The sequence below is a fragment of the Anas platyrhynchos genome, chromosome 21, assembly GCF_047663525.1.
Source record: "Anas platyrhynchos isolate ZD024472 breed Pekin duck chromosome 21, IASCAAS_PekinDuck_T2T, whole genome shotgun sequence".
NCBI lineage: Eukaryota > Metazoa > Chordata > Aves > Anseriformes > Anatidae > Anas > Anas platyrhynchos.
Window position 1 is genome coordinate 9,224,947 of NC_092607.1, and position 15,334 is coordinate 9,240,280.

General features: G+C 53.1%; 1 protein-coding gene across 5 annotated transcripts in view; it reads left to right on the forward strand.

Annotated features, from left to right (window-relative positions):
• LOC113841953 (rho GTPase-activating protein 39) overlaps positions 1-15,334 on the forward strand; it is a 50,874-nt gene that overhangs the window by 15,480 nt on the left and 20,060 nt on the right. For 4 of the 5 annotated variants that reach the window (XM_038166450.2, XM_072026284.1, XM_072026285.1 and 1 more), the window contains exons 2-3: positions 5,346-5,741; positions 12,977-14,285. In XM_038166450.2, coding sequence (XP_038022378.1) covers positions 5,346-5,741; positions 12,977-14,285 — 1,705 coding nt within the window. Of the gene's footprint in view, positions 1-4,843; positions 5,041-5,345; positions 5,742-12,976; positions 14,286-15,334 lie in introns of those variants that run through there. The other variant, XM_072026283.1, reaches the window with a different exon arrangement.

Consider the following 15,334-nt stretch of genomic DNA (forward strand, 5'->3'; position numbering starts at 1 on the left):
ATTTTGTCTGTGATCTGAAGCACAAAATGAAAACTCCCATCATGGTGGTGGGAGAGATTCAGAGGATGCCCTGGTAACTCGAGGGCCAGACAGGTCAGTAGGGCACATCCTGTAGCCCCAAAACCTAGTTCACTGCTCTGTAGGGGTTTGGGCTCTGCAAGGGACTTTGTGCCCCCGGACCAGCTATCACAGCCACCCAGGATGGGTTTTCAGCTGGGCACATTGACCCCAGCCAGCCTGGAGACCCTGTAAGAGCAGAGGGCAGCAGTGCCTGGACATTTTTGACACTGGATGCTTTTTGACCCTCTGCCCAAGCTGTGGGAGCCGCTGCTGGTCCCTGGTCAGGATGGATTTGTTGTCTGGCCTTGTAGAGTTACTCAGCGTGGAGTCTGCTCCCCCCGGGGGATGACCACTTCTGTGCCCCTGTCTGCTTATAGGGAGCCCAGGAGATCTTGGCTCCCGTGTGATGAGCTGCCCACTGCCCTCAGTAGATCATGGCTCTGGCAGCAGCCAGGTGGGAGCCTACAGGGCTGGTGTGAGGGCTGGAGGGAAATCTGGGAACACCCACATGGTCATGGGGGGAGCTGGGGCTGGGGTTGGTGTAAGAAGCAGCAGGGTCTGGGCAAGCAAGAGACTGACACGTTTCTCATCTGCATCTCCATCTTTGAAGACACCACCCAGCAGAAGGATTGGGGCTTTTTTTTTCTTTTCTTTTTAATTACAATCTCCAAAGTAAAGAGCTGCTTTGTGTACTAGGACCTTTTCCAGGCCAAACAGGCTCTCTGCGACCTCTAACCCACCCGCATCAGGGTGCTTTGCTCTTTTTTCCCCTCTGTAACGTGCCGTTGGTGTGAAAGTGGCTCTGGCATGCTGGATTCTGCTTTCAGAAGGACGTTCTGCTCATGCGTGAGCTGAGCATCCGTGCTCGGGCTTTGAGCAATTGCAGCCATTTGTGCACTATTTTTACAGTCTGGTGTGTCTCCTGCTAAGCAGAGGTTGGTTAGTTTGCAAGATGCTTATTTTTGGAAGCAGGAGAGTCTTTTAGGAACAGGCTGACGTTATATTTATTTTAGTCCTTCTATAATTTCTGTTAGAAGGATGCGTGTGTGTTCAGAATAGGTTCAGAGATTATATATGAGGGAGGTGAGGGACAGGGTTGTTTTGGGTATTTTTTTATTTTTTTTTTTGTCCCCTAAGACTTAAATTACAGCTTTTCTTGGCTTGGCTGTGAGTAAAGAATAAATTGACCGAGTCAGCTGGTGGAGCATTGCGGTGAGGTGCTGTCGTTGGAGACCTTGGAGTTCTCTCTGCAGCTCCAGGGTGCAGATGAGTTTTACAGCCTTGTCCTGGCTTCAGTGTGTAGATCTGGGTGACTTGGATTCGCCCAGGGGTTGCACTTTCCTGCAGCGAGCGAGGTTTTTATAAGCAGAACCTGCCCAGCAGCGTGCTCGGGTGCTCCAGGTGGCTTCACCCGTTGCAGAAGGCGAGGGGATGGGCGCGGGGCTGCTGCTGCTGGGAGCACCGTGCTGAGGCCAGCTGCTCTTCAGCACATGGGGCACCCGCAGGCAGCTTCTGGGGACTCCCTGGGGGTTGCAGGCACCACTTTGCTCCTTCTCCTGGGTCCTCGTCGCATGCTGCACCAGCAGCAAACTGAGGTGATCTGAACTCCCTGGCTCCTGTGGACAAATGGCTTCTGATGCTGCCACCAGAGCTGCGAGGCGCATCCAGCCCAGGCTGCAGTGAGCCGCCCTGGGTGCCCTGTGCCACATTCCTGCCCCCGTTGGCTCTGGCTGGCATCCCAGCATGGGGTGGTGGGGTCACGCCGTGCCACGGGCTTCTGATCTGCCTGCTCCTAGGGTTTTGCCACCACCTCCTGCTTCTCAGGGACTTTGGCAGCCCTGGCGTGGAGCTGCGTTTCTTTGCACAAGGGCTGGGCTCGGCACCTGCACTGAGTTGCGGCGGAAGCAGGCAGAGGGAAGGCTTCAAGCAGAGGACTAAATGTTGCTTGGGTAATGGTGGCAAGAAAATCAATTGCCCTGCGGATTAGTGGCTGTTTAGTTTCTTGGGGCTTCTTGTGTATTCATTCAGACTATTTTTCCCCTCCTGTGTTTGCTCACTTCCATTTCCAGTCCCTTCCGTTTACTTGAAACACTTTCATTCTTTCCTAGACTCATACCAGTGTCTTAGCCATTGTGAGAAGACCTAACGGGCAGACGTTAGCAGGAAGCAGGATGCCCAGTGCTGCTGTCACGTGGCTTTTTGTTCCTCCTAGCTGCTCCTTTCACATGCTTGGAGCAACTTCTCATCCCTGCATGAATCAGTCCCAGGGGTACACCCCGAGCCTTGCCACGCCTGTTCCTGGAGCAGGGAGCTGTGTCCTGATAACTGCAGGACAGACGGACAGGCACAAGCGGGATGCCCAGGGCTAACGCCTGCTGCGCTGCTTCTGTGGCTTGTGGTTGGGTCAAGCTCAGTTCCTTGCCCGGGGCAGAGGGCCTCTTCCCTGCACAGCTGGCGTGTCCAGCATCCCTGGATGCTCCAGGACAGGCATGGAGCACGTTATGCACCTACAGTCCCATATGCACTGCAGCCATGTGGGCTGGGGTGTAGGAGCCATACTGTGCTCTTTCAGGCTGAAATATCCTTTATTATTATTATTATCGTTGTTGTTATTTATTACCTATCTTATTTCTTGGCTTTGCCAGCCAGGGTCCCTGCAGCAGGCAGGATGGACCCACGTTTAGCTCTTAGTTTCCAAAAGAGCAAAGTTTGCAAATGTAAATCACACCTGTCCCAGAGGCTGGCAGGACAGAGCCGCACCTTGGACTTTTACCTGTTCTGTTTATACAGTGCCTCAGAAAAACAAAGTCTGCGAGGCGCTGGCTGAGCCTTCAGGTGAACGCAAACCTGTTTGCCCACGTGCAGCGCTATCGTTGCACACAAAAAGCTTCCTCCTGCTCTTTGCATGCCTGGCGTCTGCACGGCTGGCAGGGCACTTCCCTCAGCACCAGCACAGCGCCAGGGGACCCTATGGCAGCCCCATGGACCCCCGGCAGATCAGGGGTGTCTGGAGCTGTGGTCTGTCTGCAAGCTAGGAGGCTTGGAAAGTGTTTGTGTACCGACTTAGAGAAAGGAAGCTTCCGAAACCCCTCAGACAATAAAGGAGGATGTACACTGGGAAACGTGGTTTTGCTTTTGGAAGCAAGTGGGGATTTTGTCGCAGTTCCTCTCTGCTCAGGTTCGCTCACTGGTGAGGGGGCTGGTGCTCCAGTTTCGTGCAATGCCCTGGGGTACGGGCTACACCTAGGTTTGCAGGCTGGGTCTGCGGGAATCCTGTAGCCAAAGACATTCAGGCCCAACAGAAGGGAGATGGACTGAAACCACCACGGTATTCCTATTGCTGTGACGGTGGTGGCACTGTGTGCAGTGGCAATGGGGAGGGGGGCACGCGGGGTCCAAATCTTCCCCTTTGTCCAGGGCTCAGCACAGGGAGGACAGGGAAAAGGCGTTATTCAAACTGTTCCCAGGAAACTGCTTCTTTAATCCTGTTAAGGGGTGTTTGAATTCAGTTTTTATGTCCAAGTTATGGCCTTATCTCTCCCCAATCCTGTGTTTATCACGTCTTTCCAGAGTTCCTGATGTTATGTTCCAGACTTGTGTGTGGCAGCCCGGTGCTGGCCCTGCTCCAGGAATGTGCTCCTTGCTTTTCCTTCTCTTTCTTTACATGTGAATGTGATTGTAGCAAACTTTCTGTTATTTTCAATGTGTTCTGTGTGGATTTTTGCCTTGTTAAACTCCAGCTTGGTAATCCTCAGACTCAAATTTAAGGGGAGCAAAGAGGTCACCAACCCAAGGCGTCTACTTACATGTCTTTGCACGCAAAGATAAATGTGGGCTTGTTAAAACGGAAGACTATAGTTAGCAACACACACTCAGTCGTGGCCGAGTGCCATGAGAAGAATTCGTTATTTTCAATAGCTTGCACTTAACATAAAATAGCTGACCTCTCCTCTCTCCCAAGAAGCACCCGCGCTGGTGGAGCTGGTCGGTGTCTCAGATCTTTGCTACTCCGGTTGCTGGCAAAACAGATCAAAACCGTCGTGCTCTCGAATGTTACAGTTTGATGGCTCAGCTTGAGGGGTGTTTTTTGTTCTGCCAAGTAAACACTGTGTAACGGCCTCCCTGCTCTCACCCCTCTGCCCGAGCGAGTGTTTCTGTGTGGCTGTGGTGTGTGGTGTCACGCCGTGCCTGATTTCCTCTCCCAGCCTCACGCGGGCAGCATGCTGTGCCCAGCGCCGGCCACGGCTCTCCCCACCAGAAATGCTCAGAAGCGTGGGTCTGAGTCCCCTTTTAGTCCACCTCTGGTTGTGCCCATTTTCCAGTTGATCTCTGTCATCGTGTGAGGGTTTCTGGTGCTCTCAGAGGTCACCGTGCTATCTGAACCCCCCTGAGCTCCTCTGGCTGTCCATCAGAGCCACTTTTCCAGTTCTTATCTGGACTTCCTTGCTGCTGTATCCTGTGAAGTCTCCTCCCAGCACTGCTAGGCTCTTCTGCTGCCATCATTTTCCTCTTTTATGTCATTTTTGTGGATGACGCCCCTTTGCAGTTCACGGTGTCCTCGATAAGAGCAGTGACCTACTGCTTCATTCCTTCTGTGCCTCTAGGCTGGTGTTACGGTGGTTTAGAAATAACCAGCCTCACGCTGTGCTTCCCACCCCTGAACCATGGCATGAGGGGCTGGTACACCTTAAATCAAATGGGAACACATCTAGTTCTGACTAGAGGATGGAGCGAGGGGGGGCTGCCAGTTCTGCCAGGGTGGGTTTTGTAGGGCCAGCCGAGTGTTTACAGGATGTGAATGGCATCGGAGTTAATATCGCTGACATTTCACTTCGCTGCCTGCTTGTCCACCCTTACATGTCCCTGTTGTACCCAATGGCACCACTGCCGGCATGGATCAGGACCACACGGCCCAGCAGCTCCATCACCACAACGCCAACATGCTGCTCGCCTCGCTACCCCGCGGGGCAGCTCTGCAGGGTGCGTCGGAGGGCTCGCTCTGACCCTGCCAGGCTCTCTCAGCCCCATGCCTAGGGCCAGGGGTGGTACCGGGGTGGGAGCAAGCAGGGAGCTGAGTGAATGGGTTTTAGGACCACCCCTGTGATACACTTACAATTTTTACCCCATGTTTATCACTTGGGCTCCTATGTTTGCACCAGTGCTTGGGTTGATTTACCAGTGCCTCAGTGAGTGATGCTCCCTGTCCCAGCTTAGTGAGGGGGCAAGGCTCCTGGACACCCCCCGCACCCCTATCGTGCACTAACCCAGCTCTTATTCCCCCACAGCTCGGACTGGGTGGAGATCATCGAGCCCCGCTCCCAGGAGCGGATGTACGTCAACCTGGCCACCGGTGAATGCGGCTGGGAGCCCCCTCCCAACCTGAAGGTGCGCCAGTCGGACCAGAAGCAGTGGTGGGAGCTCTTCGATCACAACAACAACCGCTTCTACTACTACAATGCCATCACGCGGCAGACGGTGTGGCACCGGCCCCAGGGCTGCGACATCGTGCCCCTGGCACAGCTCCAGGCTATGAAGCGCTCTCAGCCCGACTGCCAGGGCCGGCAGCACCGGGGCAGCGGCGGCAGCGACAGCAGGAGCACCCCGGTCCCTGTAGCCCTGCTGCAGGAAATGGAGAGGGCCAAAGGGGACTGCGCTGCTGAGAAGAGGCTGGACACGGGCAGGTAGAGAGAGTTTTGGTTTATATTTACAGGCACCGACACACGGGGCTGGGAAAGCTGCACAAGGCCGGGTGGGTGCAGTGCTGGTAGGCCTGTGGTCACCGCCACGTGCTGTCCTCATCCTGCCCCAGGAAAATCTGTCGCCTTTCACCACTACAGTACCACTTGAGCATCCTCATTTGTGTAGGATGCCATACACACACAGATGAAAATGTGATTGCCACAGACCCCTTTGCGCTCAGTGGGAGGAGAGGGGATGGGCAGGGCTGCTCGCTGCTTCGATGAAAACTCTCCTGGATACTGGTGGTGGGCACATGGCATGGTTTGCCAGGGTGGCCAAGCTGCCCTGCAAGGGCATGGGTGAGCCTGGCTGCTCTGGCTCTTTCCTTCCCCGCAGCTCAGCCAGGGCAGAGGAGGGCTGCAGGGGACAGAGCACAGCCACTTGCTTGCATCTACCCTGCAAGGAAAGAACAATAACGGGATGCTATTTTGTTTGCCTGAGAGATTTTCTTGCACTCAAACCAGTCTAACAATTGAACTGCTTTCGTATTGAAACTTTGCCAACTTGAGCTGCATAAAAGCATCCCCTCCCTGGTCCGTGCCCCTTGCTGCCTTTGGCTGCCCTCCCTGCCTCCTCCGTGCCCTGTCTGGGCATCATCCTGCTACAGGGAACAGGGTGCAAATGGCCGGGGAGGCTGTGCAGTGAGTGCTGCTGAGTCACGCTAAGGAGAAGTGATTCACCCCAGGGCTAGAGTAGTGCTAGGGCAAGTCTGGTGCTCCCGCCGTCCCTGACAGTTCTCTGTTCCTGGTTCCTTCCTGCAGCATTTGGAGAGGGTGAATACATGTACAGCAGGCTAGGTGTCTTTCACACCTTGCATTTGGGATCAAGGTCACATCACTGTGTGCATGGTGCTGGTGGAGAGAGATGAAAAAACCTTGTAGGATGGCGATTCTGGAAAATGTCTGCTCTAGAAAGCTGTAAGCTGAGGTTTATCACCTGCCCACTGCCCCGTGGAAGGTTCCTGTATGTTCACTTAAAATCTGGTGATGTACCAGAAGAAGCCTGGAGCTTTGCTGGTGCCTGTGACACCTCCAGTGCCTCCTGCCCTTTAAGCAGCCCGTCTGAGTTTCAGACCCGGCCAGAGGGTGATCCCAGAGTGGTCAGGAGAAGATAGTACAGTGAGGGACGCCTTGGGCTGAACCACGGTAGCTCCCAACACCCGGTTCCCTTCAGTCGCACCCTGTGGTCATGGATGAGTGGGCTTAGCATTCCCGAAGGGTCCCCTGACCTCCCTGCCTGATCCCAGGCTGTATCAGCAACCTTGGGGCATCTTCAGCCTGTGACAAAATGCTGAAGGGCAGGTGCTGGGGAAGGTGTGTGTGTCACCTAAGCCACTTCTGGCACCTAACACACTGCTCGGTCTTGTGTTGCTTTTCCAGATCTCCATACCAGTAAGCCAACAGCATTTGCTTACAGAAGATGTTTTCCTGCAAGGATGTCAAGTGCTGTTTCTTTGCACATCCATCACACGTAGTCTCAGCCATTTGTGAGCAGTTGTTAGCACGTCTGGTTTTGGTGCAGATAACACTTGCTCTACCCGAGTCTGACACTCTAGGAGAGATTTATTGCCTTTTTCTAGCTCATAAAATGGTGAGTGAGGAGCTGAGCCCAAAGCAAGGGTTCCCAGGTGGGATCTACAATCCTTGCAAGGGTGTCTGGTGTAGTAACAGCAACAGCTTCTCAGCTCTTTTGTCTGCATTTTTCTCCAAAGACAAACTTAAGCATGTCCTTTTTTCCTCAGCAGGGTTACAGCTGTATAAACAGAAGGCAAATACGTTGAGTGCTGTCGGTAGCATTTGACATCTTTATAGGTACCTGCACTTGAGACTGTTTCATTTTTGTCTCTATCAGCAGCACGGACAATTTGTTTTTCTTCCCTTTATGCTTGTTGTCTCACAGTAGATGGAGAGGACAGAGGAGATCAGCATGATCCCCAGGAGTGGCCTCCTGCTAGCACATGCTACAGGGAGCCGGGAGAAGGAATTTCGTCCTCTTTTTCAGCAATACTTTGCAGTTGATTTTTTTCTTATTCTTTTAGCAGCCTGTTGTGTCCCACACTTCCTCTCTTGTGCATCAGCACTGCTAGATTTGGGTGCTGCTCTTGACATCCTCAAGCATGCTGCACTCGTGCCCTCCTACGTGCTGATCGCGTCCTCTCCCTCACCGCCCTGCTGCTCGCTGCTGCTTTTTCTGCTCTCTCGATCACACAAGCTCAGAGCAGCCTCTCTGGAGACCGGCCCTTTGCTGCACAGGCAGCACTGGGAGGCTGACCTCCCTGTGGAAATGGCAGCTGCTTTCACTTGCAGCTGTTGGTGTGGGAAAATGGCTCCTCGTGTTTGGAAACGGGTGCTGCTGGAGACGCTGCTGCTCCTGGGAAACTGAATTTGTTGGGAGATCCTGGAGAGAGTCAGTGTGAGCCCAGGAACCTCATTCTGGAGCAACAGGAGGGCGGTTGGGTTGGTGTCTCGGCTCCCAATCTGCCTTTGTTAGCTGTCTTTGTTATTTGAGCTCCGGAAATGCTGGATGTGTTCCTTGGGGAACATGAGACTGACGTGGGGCTGAGGACGGTGTCCTGGAAGTATCCTGTGAGCCCCCTGCCATCTGCTGGAGCTCAGGGGACCTCGGGTGAGAGGGCTGGGGCTGGGGACAGGGTGATGGGGCCAGCCGAGGACTGCCTTGCCCCTGTGCTGCTCTGCAGTGATCGTGCACTTCACAGCTCGGGGCTGCAGGTGGGCTCTGCCTTTCCCAGCCTTGCTGTGCCAGCTCTCTTCTCCTCCCATGGTTCTCCCAGCGCCACTTTCTTTGGAGAGGGTTTCCAGGGTTCCCCCTTGCAATAATGCAGCATCTCAAAGTCCTCGGGGTGGAAAAGCACTGTCCCTAGGAATGTCCCGTTCCCCCAGGACAGGACAGGCCCAGGTCCCTGCAGCATGGGCTGCAGATGGGGTTGTGCTGCTGTCCCCTCATAGCCCACCCTTGCCACAGCTCAGCGTTGTGGGCTGGGACAGAGAAGGGGATTTTGTAGGCAGTGGGGAAAGGCACGGCTTGGTCTTACCATGCCAGCAGGGTGTGCTGGAAGGAGCGTCAGAGGGGACGTGTGACACAGAGGTGAATGGAGCCTGTGAGGGTACCTCAGCCTCTTCTCGACTCTCCTCAACCTTGTCAGGGGCTTACAGCTCCTGTAAATAACGCCACAGGAAGGGTCCTGGTATAATGCCAATATTAAGTTCTTCATAATTGGACAAGAAACACTAATACAGGCCTGTTTCCTTCCACATCTATGCCGCTGGCTGTGGGGCAGGACCCACGTGCAGGCCCTCACATGTGCCCACAGAGCTCTTCTTGGGTCCTGCAGACCCAAATTTGGGTGGCTCGCCTCTGCAGCCCGTGGTGGGCTCCACTCCCATGTCCAGCGTGGACACGCCAGGCGGTAGTGGCCATGCCACTGAAATAAAACAGCCCTGAAATACAAACAGCCCTGTTTATTTGCCTCGAGGAAAGCACCAGGAAAACGACTGCTGGAAAGGGCAGAGCTGAGGTGTGGGGGCCTTTTCTGCAGGCTGCTGGGAGGGAAGAGGAAACAATGGGGAGTGCAGAAGCAGTAACTGGAGCCTGGTGAGAGCTGCTGGAGTTGGGTGCGGGCTGGGAAAGCCAGTGCTGGGCTGTAGTGTTTATACTGGAGCTACTTGAAAGCATTCCTCGAAAGAAGCCTCTCTGGGGACTCAGCTGGGTCTCTTCTGCTGATGGCTTAAGAGCACAGCAGAGAGGCTGTGCTAGGACGTTTCTCCACTGCTAGCTCCACTTTCTGTCAGGGATTTTACTGCTCAGAAGGAGGCTGAGCCTTTCTCCATGCTGGGAAGTCAAGAAGTCCCAGTTCCCTCCGCTTGGTCTTTTCCCCATCCAGGGATGGGGTTGAAGAAAGTAGGATGCAGAACCAAGAGCTTGTTCATGATTGTGGAAATGGCCTTTTTAGAAAAGCCTTGTTCTTTCCATGGTGGTACCTCTTACTGCTGATGTCCAGCTGGCAGAGAGGCTGGAGATGGCATGCTGTGCTTGAGATCAGGCCGGCACCCTCGGATACAGTAAGTGTTTAGGGACTGCACTTCTCCATCAGTGGTAGTAGGGTGATCCTGAAGGTCTCTTCCAACCTTTCTGATTCTGTGATTCCATGATTCTGTGATTCCATCACCTTACAAAGCTGCTGGGCATGGTGGCCAGGGCCTGGCTGGAGCAGCACGGCTCTGCTGTTCCCGCAGGGACACCCTGGGGGTGCTGCTGGGGAGCAAGGGTGTTGCAGGAAGCACGGCCGAAAGCACGACAGACACACAGTAGGGTCAGATCATACTCCATTTTATTGCCCGAATAGCCTAACTTTTATAGAGAACTTAACAGGGGTGGACAGTGTTTCACACAAGATTATTGGTCAAAAGCACTCAGACAAACAACTGCAAGAAAACAACCCCACCTGCGAGAAAACAACCCCCTTGTGATTAGCAGTCACATAGACCTTGTCCTTGAAGCCAGCTACTGGTAACAATATTTTTCTGAGTTCCTCAATTGGGCGATGTGGGAACACTGTCATGGGAACTTCTCATAGTTGCCCTGGTAGCTTGGTTTGCTCAGCTACAGCAAGCCATGGGATTTTTGCTGTTTCAAGAAATCCCTCAACACAAGGGGAAATGCTCGTGGATCTGATCCAGTTCTAACACCCAAATGGTGGCTGCAGTGGGCTGGGGAGCAGCAGCAGTGCAGTGGCTTTGCTCACCTCCTGCCTCTGAGGTTGGGCAGCGTCCCAGCCCTCCCTGCCTGGCCACACTGCTCATCTGTAACACAAAAGGGCCTGGTAAGTCATCCCTTTTTAGCTGACAGGAGTGGAAGGGGCAGATTAATGCTGGGCTATGCCAGCTCCAGAGGTTTCGTAGGTGTCAACACCCAAAGAAATGACAAAGACAGAGAAAGCGGCTGTGCAGGGGGTTCTTCTCCAGGCCGTTGTGTCCAGGTGTAGCTCTCTGAGGCAACCCATCTCCTTTTGTTTTGAATGTGAGAAATAGCTTAACAGCAGACAAAGCAATCACAGAATTTTGTGAAGTTGAGTTTTATGTGCAAATTCCTCTCTGAAGGGAGGACCGGAGAAGGGGTGGAATGGCTGCTCTCAGGCCCTGGGAAGGACACAGGGCAGCAGGGAGCTGTCATCTGGGTCAGGTCTCACACAGGGAGCTCTTCCTCCCAAGGGAGCACAGCACCTGCGTTTTTCCCACTCAGATCCCTCATTGCTATTCCAAGGGCATACAGGGCCAAGTCAAGGGCTTCACTCTTCTTCACGCATCTTGCAGAAAAATGTGACAGCAGGTTCCTTCAGATGGCATCGCAGCCCTGCAGCACCCAAAGAGACCATCCGTGATGGTCAGGGCTCCTTGCCACCGTCCTGGGGAGAGCAAGAGGGACCCCGCAGAGGGGTGGTGCTGGTCTGGACATGAATGCTGCTTTGGGCTGGCAGAGAGCAGACAGCTGAGTCACATCGGTCACTTACTAACCTACTGGTGAACATCTCAGCCGTGCAGGTTTGCTCTGCGCCTCTGGTGTTGAGCTCCATGGCAGCCCTCCAGCCAAGCAACAGATCTGTTGTGCTTGTCCTTAGCATGGCTCCTTGCCAGGCTCACCTCCCTGCCAGCTGCTGGTACAGCCAAGCAGAGGGGTGGGTGTCAAAAAAGCTCGTTTAAAAGCATACCAAATGTTGCTGCTCTGGTTCTTCAGGTTGGTTCAGGAGCTCTTCTAGGAACAGCCGGGTTTTCAGCAGTGCTCCTGCTTGGCCGTGTGCAGGATGAAAGTGCTCAGGCGGGGTCTGGTGCATGCAGCCCCCAGGCAGGGACCCATGAAAGCCATCCCAGAGAATGCTGACCCCCTCCTGCTGTTACCCTGCCTGGTCCCTGCATGTCTCAGAAACTGCTGAGTGAGGGCCAGGACCCAGCAGAGGAAGGTCTCTGGAGAGCAGGTGCAGAGCAGCAGAGGGTTGGGATGTCATGATAAACCCCACGGGGCTCGAGGAGGATGACACAGGCAGGCACTGGCATCTCCAGGTGGCCAAGAGGCAGCCCTGGACATGCAGGGCTGGGTGGGTCTCATCACCTTCACGGAGGCCACAGGGATGGGAGCCAGTGGCAAGGCTCAAATAGGGAAAAATGGCTTTGAAGGTGCCATGGGAGCACCTTCTGTTCCAGCCAGGGACACGCAGTGCACCCTTGCGTCTTACCTGGCAATGCCTGATAGTGGATGCATGGAGAGAGTGCAAGAAAACAGGCCAAATTCAAGGGGACTTTTCCTGGGGACAGTGGTGACTTTTAAGACCTGAAATCTCAGGCTGGTTCAACAGCCTTTTCTTTCCTTTTTTCTCAGAGCCCACAAATGAAGACTGTAGGTGCTGCCTGGGGGGGTCATTATTATGCTGCAGAACGCGCCTGTGGGACTGGGAGGTTGCAGTGAGCATGCGGGGTTGTGGTGGATGCTGAGCACCGTCACCAGGCAGGGAATACCCCTAGCAGAAGAGGATTTCAAGGCCGTGAGAGCTGAGTGGAGCCAGGAAGTTTGGCCAAGGGAACCAGATTGGAGGGCATCTGTACCTGACTGAAAGCATGCTCTGTACAGATTTACCACAGCCCAGGAGCTGAGGACATACACCCCTTTGCACCTCCTGTATACCTCATAGGTTTTGCTGTAACATAGATTGAGAAAATCTCTGCTCTGCTGTTGTAATTTGACAGTCCAAAGACAGACACTTGGGATTATTTTTCAGCTCACTGCTTGAGTAGTTCAGAACAGCTTGCTGGTCTTCAGCTGGTCATGCTGTCTGATGAAATTTGGGAAGAGGAGGTTGTCTCCTGTCTTGGTGCTGCTGATACTGGACAGCTTGTAGTAGGACAAGTATGAACTTGTTTCATGTCGTTGTGCTGCTGTTCATAACTCAGAGTTCTCACGTGCATAGCAACAATCTGTTTCAGGAAGGGGGATCTCCAGGAAAAAAAACAATGAGGAGCTGATATAACTGCGTAGGGAATCTCCAGGCGCTTTGAGACTAACAGTCCGGTATTTGGGCAGACATAGAGGATTAAGTTAACATAGACGTAGGGCTAAGTTAACATAATTCTTAAATAACTCTGTATTTGTGTCTTTTTTTTTCCTTTAGGGACACTCCTACCCACTGGCAGCCTGTGCCAGGAACGAAAGCAGCCATGTTGGTCAAAGTGAACAGTTTAAAGCAGGTACAGGGCTCTTCAAGCAGTTCCCTTCAGCTGCAGAGTGCTCCAGAGGCCAACAGCCAAAAATCTCTTCCAAAAGGAGCCATATATGCTCAGCCTCAGTCTATGTCCCAGAGTCCTGGAGCCGCCAAGCAAATGCCTGCAGGAGAAGCAAAGCAGTCTATGCAGATCAAAAAGACAGAGAATGGTGGGTTTTGCCTTGTGCTGATGAATGGTCCAACTTCTCCAACACCTCCAAGGAGCCAGGCAGGAACTCCCCAGCCTGCATCCCCCAAGTATGCCTCCCCTGCACCTATATATGATGAGCCATCTTTAGAGTCTCCCATTTACGATGAGCCACCAGTAGATATGGACACTGAAAGCATGAGTATGAGTGGGATGTCTCCACCAAGGTCACCGAGCAATAGCTTGAAGAAGCAGCTGCAACCAACCAAACTATTACAGCATCCAAGTATACAACAGCAGCAAGGTGCAAAGAAGCATGCCAGAAATCCTTCTTCCACTGAATACAGTCCGGCTGGCAAAGAATACATAAAACACATGGTCAACATTGATCAGTCTTCCAAACTCTCCCACTCTGCTGCTGCAACAGCTGATGCTTCTACTAAACTGCCTGGTCAGCTTGCTTCAAAGGACAGCTTCAAGCAGTCTTGGAGGATCTTGGAAGCCAATGTCCTCAAGAGCATAGAAGCCCACCACAGTCGACAGAGCAGCCTGCAAACTCAAGAGTACCAAACTGGTATAAGCCATCAGGACTCTGGGTACTCGACTGGCCCTTCTCCAAGTTTGAGAAAAAGGAAAGGAAGGAGGCATGGGACAGGTCAGGGAAGACCTGGCTCTGTGGGCAGCAGCAGTGAGCTCACGGCTTTGAATGATAAGCTGATTGCTGAGATGCGTGCTGTGGTGGGCAGGTCAGCAGCTTGCCGGGGAAGCAAAGCCAGCCTTGATGCTCAAAGTCTGGAGGGTGGCATCCCAGCGGAGAGCAGCAAAGTCAGATTCCAGTCAGACCACTTAAAAAAATGCATCAACCGGAGCTCAAGGGATGACGTCTCGGCTAGTAATAGGTCTCTGTACAGACCGAGCATGGAGAGCAGGGGCAGCTTTCCCAATGATGTGGCTGCTCCACAGGACACGGTGAGGCAGAAGAGGACTTTTGAGAAAATAGATTCTTTAGAAAAGAATGTGACCAGCCAGACAAGTTTGTCTTCATCAGGTGCTATGCGTCGTTCTTCCCAGGTACCTCCCAACCTGCATCGGGTTAATTCATATGTCTGTGCTGGACTGTGTGATGCTGAGCCTGGTCCTCTCATGGGTGGATTTAGCGGATGTGCTGTGCACAGAATGGTGTGCCTGCAGAGCAGCAATGGCTTACAGAACTTCAGAGCTCCACAGGTGGAGACCCCAGTGGTGTGAGAGGAGCGTGCGGATGGGGGAGGGCGTTGTATGCCTGTCCAGCAAGCCCTCGGCACTGCTGTGTTATTTGTGTTGTGGCAAGTTATTTGTCTTGTGCTTAAGCTCTGTCCAAACAGAGCAAAACACCCTTTCTCTGAGAGTGTAAAGACAGATGCCAGGATATAAGCGCTCAGAAGGATGCAGATGGGTCAGGTCAGGTGTCCAACATGCCCAGGGTGGTCAGAAAAAAATGAGGGGAAACAAGTACAGTGAGGTGGCAGCTCTGCTTCTCCTGTCACGTCCTGCCAGCATGCCACAGCACAGAGCCAAGCCAGAGCTTGCATCTGAAACTGTGTGGGTTTAGTAATCCCTGATGAGCTTTTCTGCCATGGCTTGATGGCTTGGGCTGGCTGCCTTTTGGAGCCTCCTCACTTTGAGTCCCCACAGCACCTCATGGCAGAGAGTTCAGTGGTAGAATTATACCTGCTGTTAAAAGGCATTCATTTGGTCATTGTAAATCTGCTGTCTGGTTGGTCATTTTAGTGGTGCTTGTTTATCCTTTGGTAGCCCTCCCGTGTCCTCTTTGAGCTGCGATGGTCAGAACCAGTGGTGAACAGGATACAGGCGTCAGGATCTGTATGGTAACATGGCAGCATCTTCTCTTGTTCGCTGTCGTTATTCTAATAGTACCTTATGTTCTGTTCTCCCTTCTGATCCCCACTGAGCATTGAATTGAAATATTCAGAAAGCTGTTGATGATGTCCCCAGCAGATTCTTGGTGAAAATACCTATTTTAGAGCCCATAAGCGTGACTGCACAATGAATCCATTTTTTCCCTACCTTACTCTTACTGCTACCTTACTTTTCTCTACTAAATCCTGCACTTCTTCAGG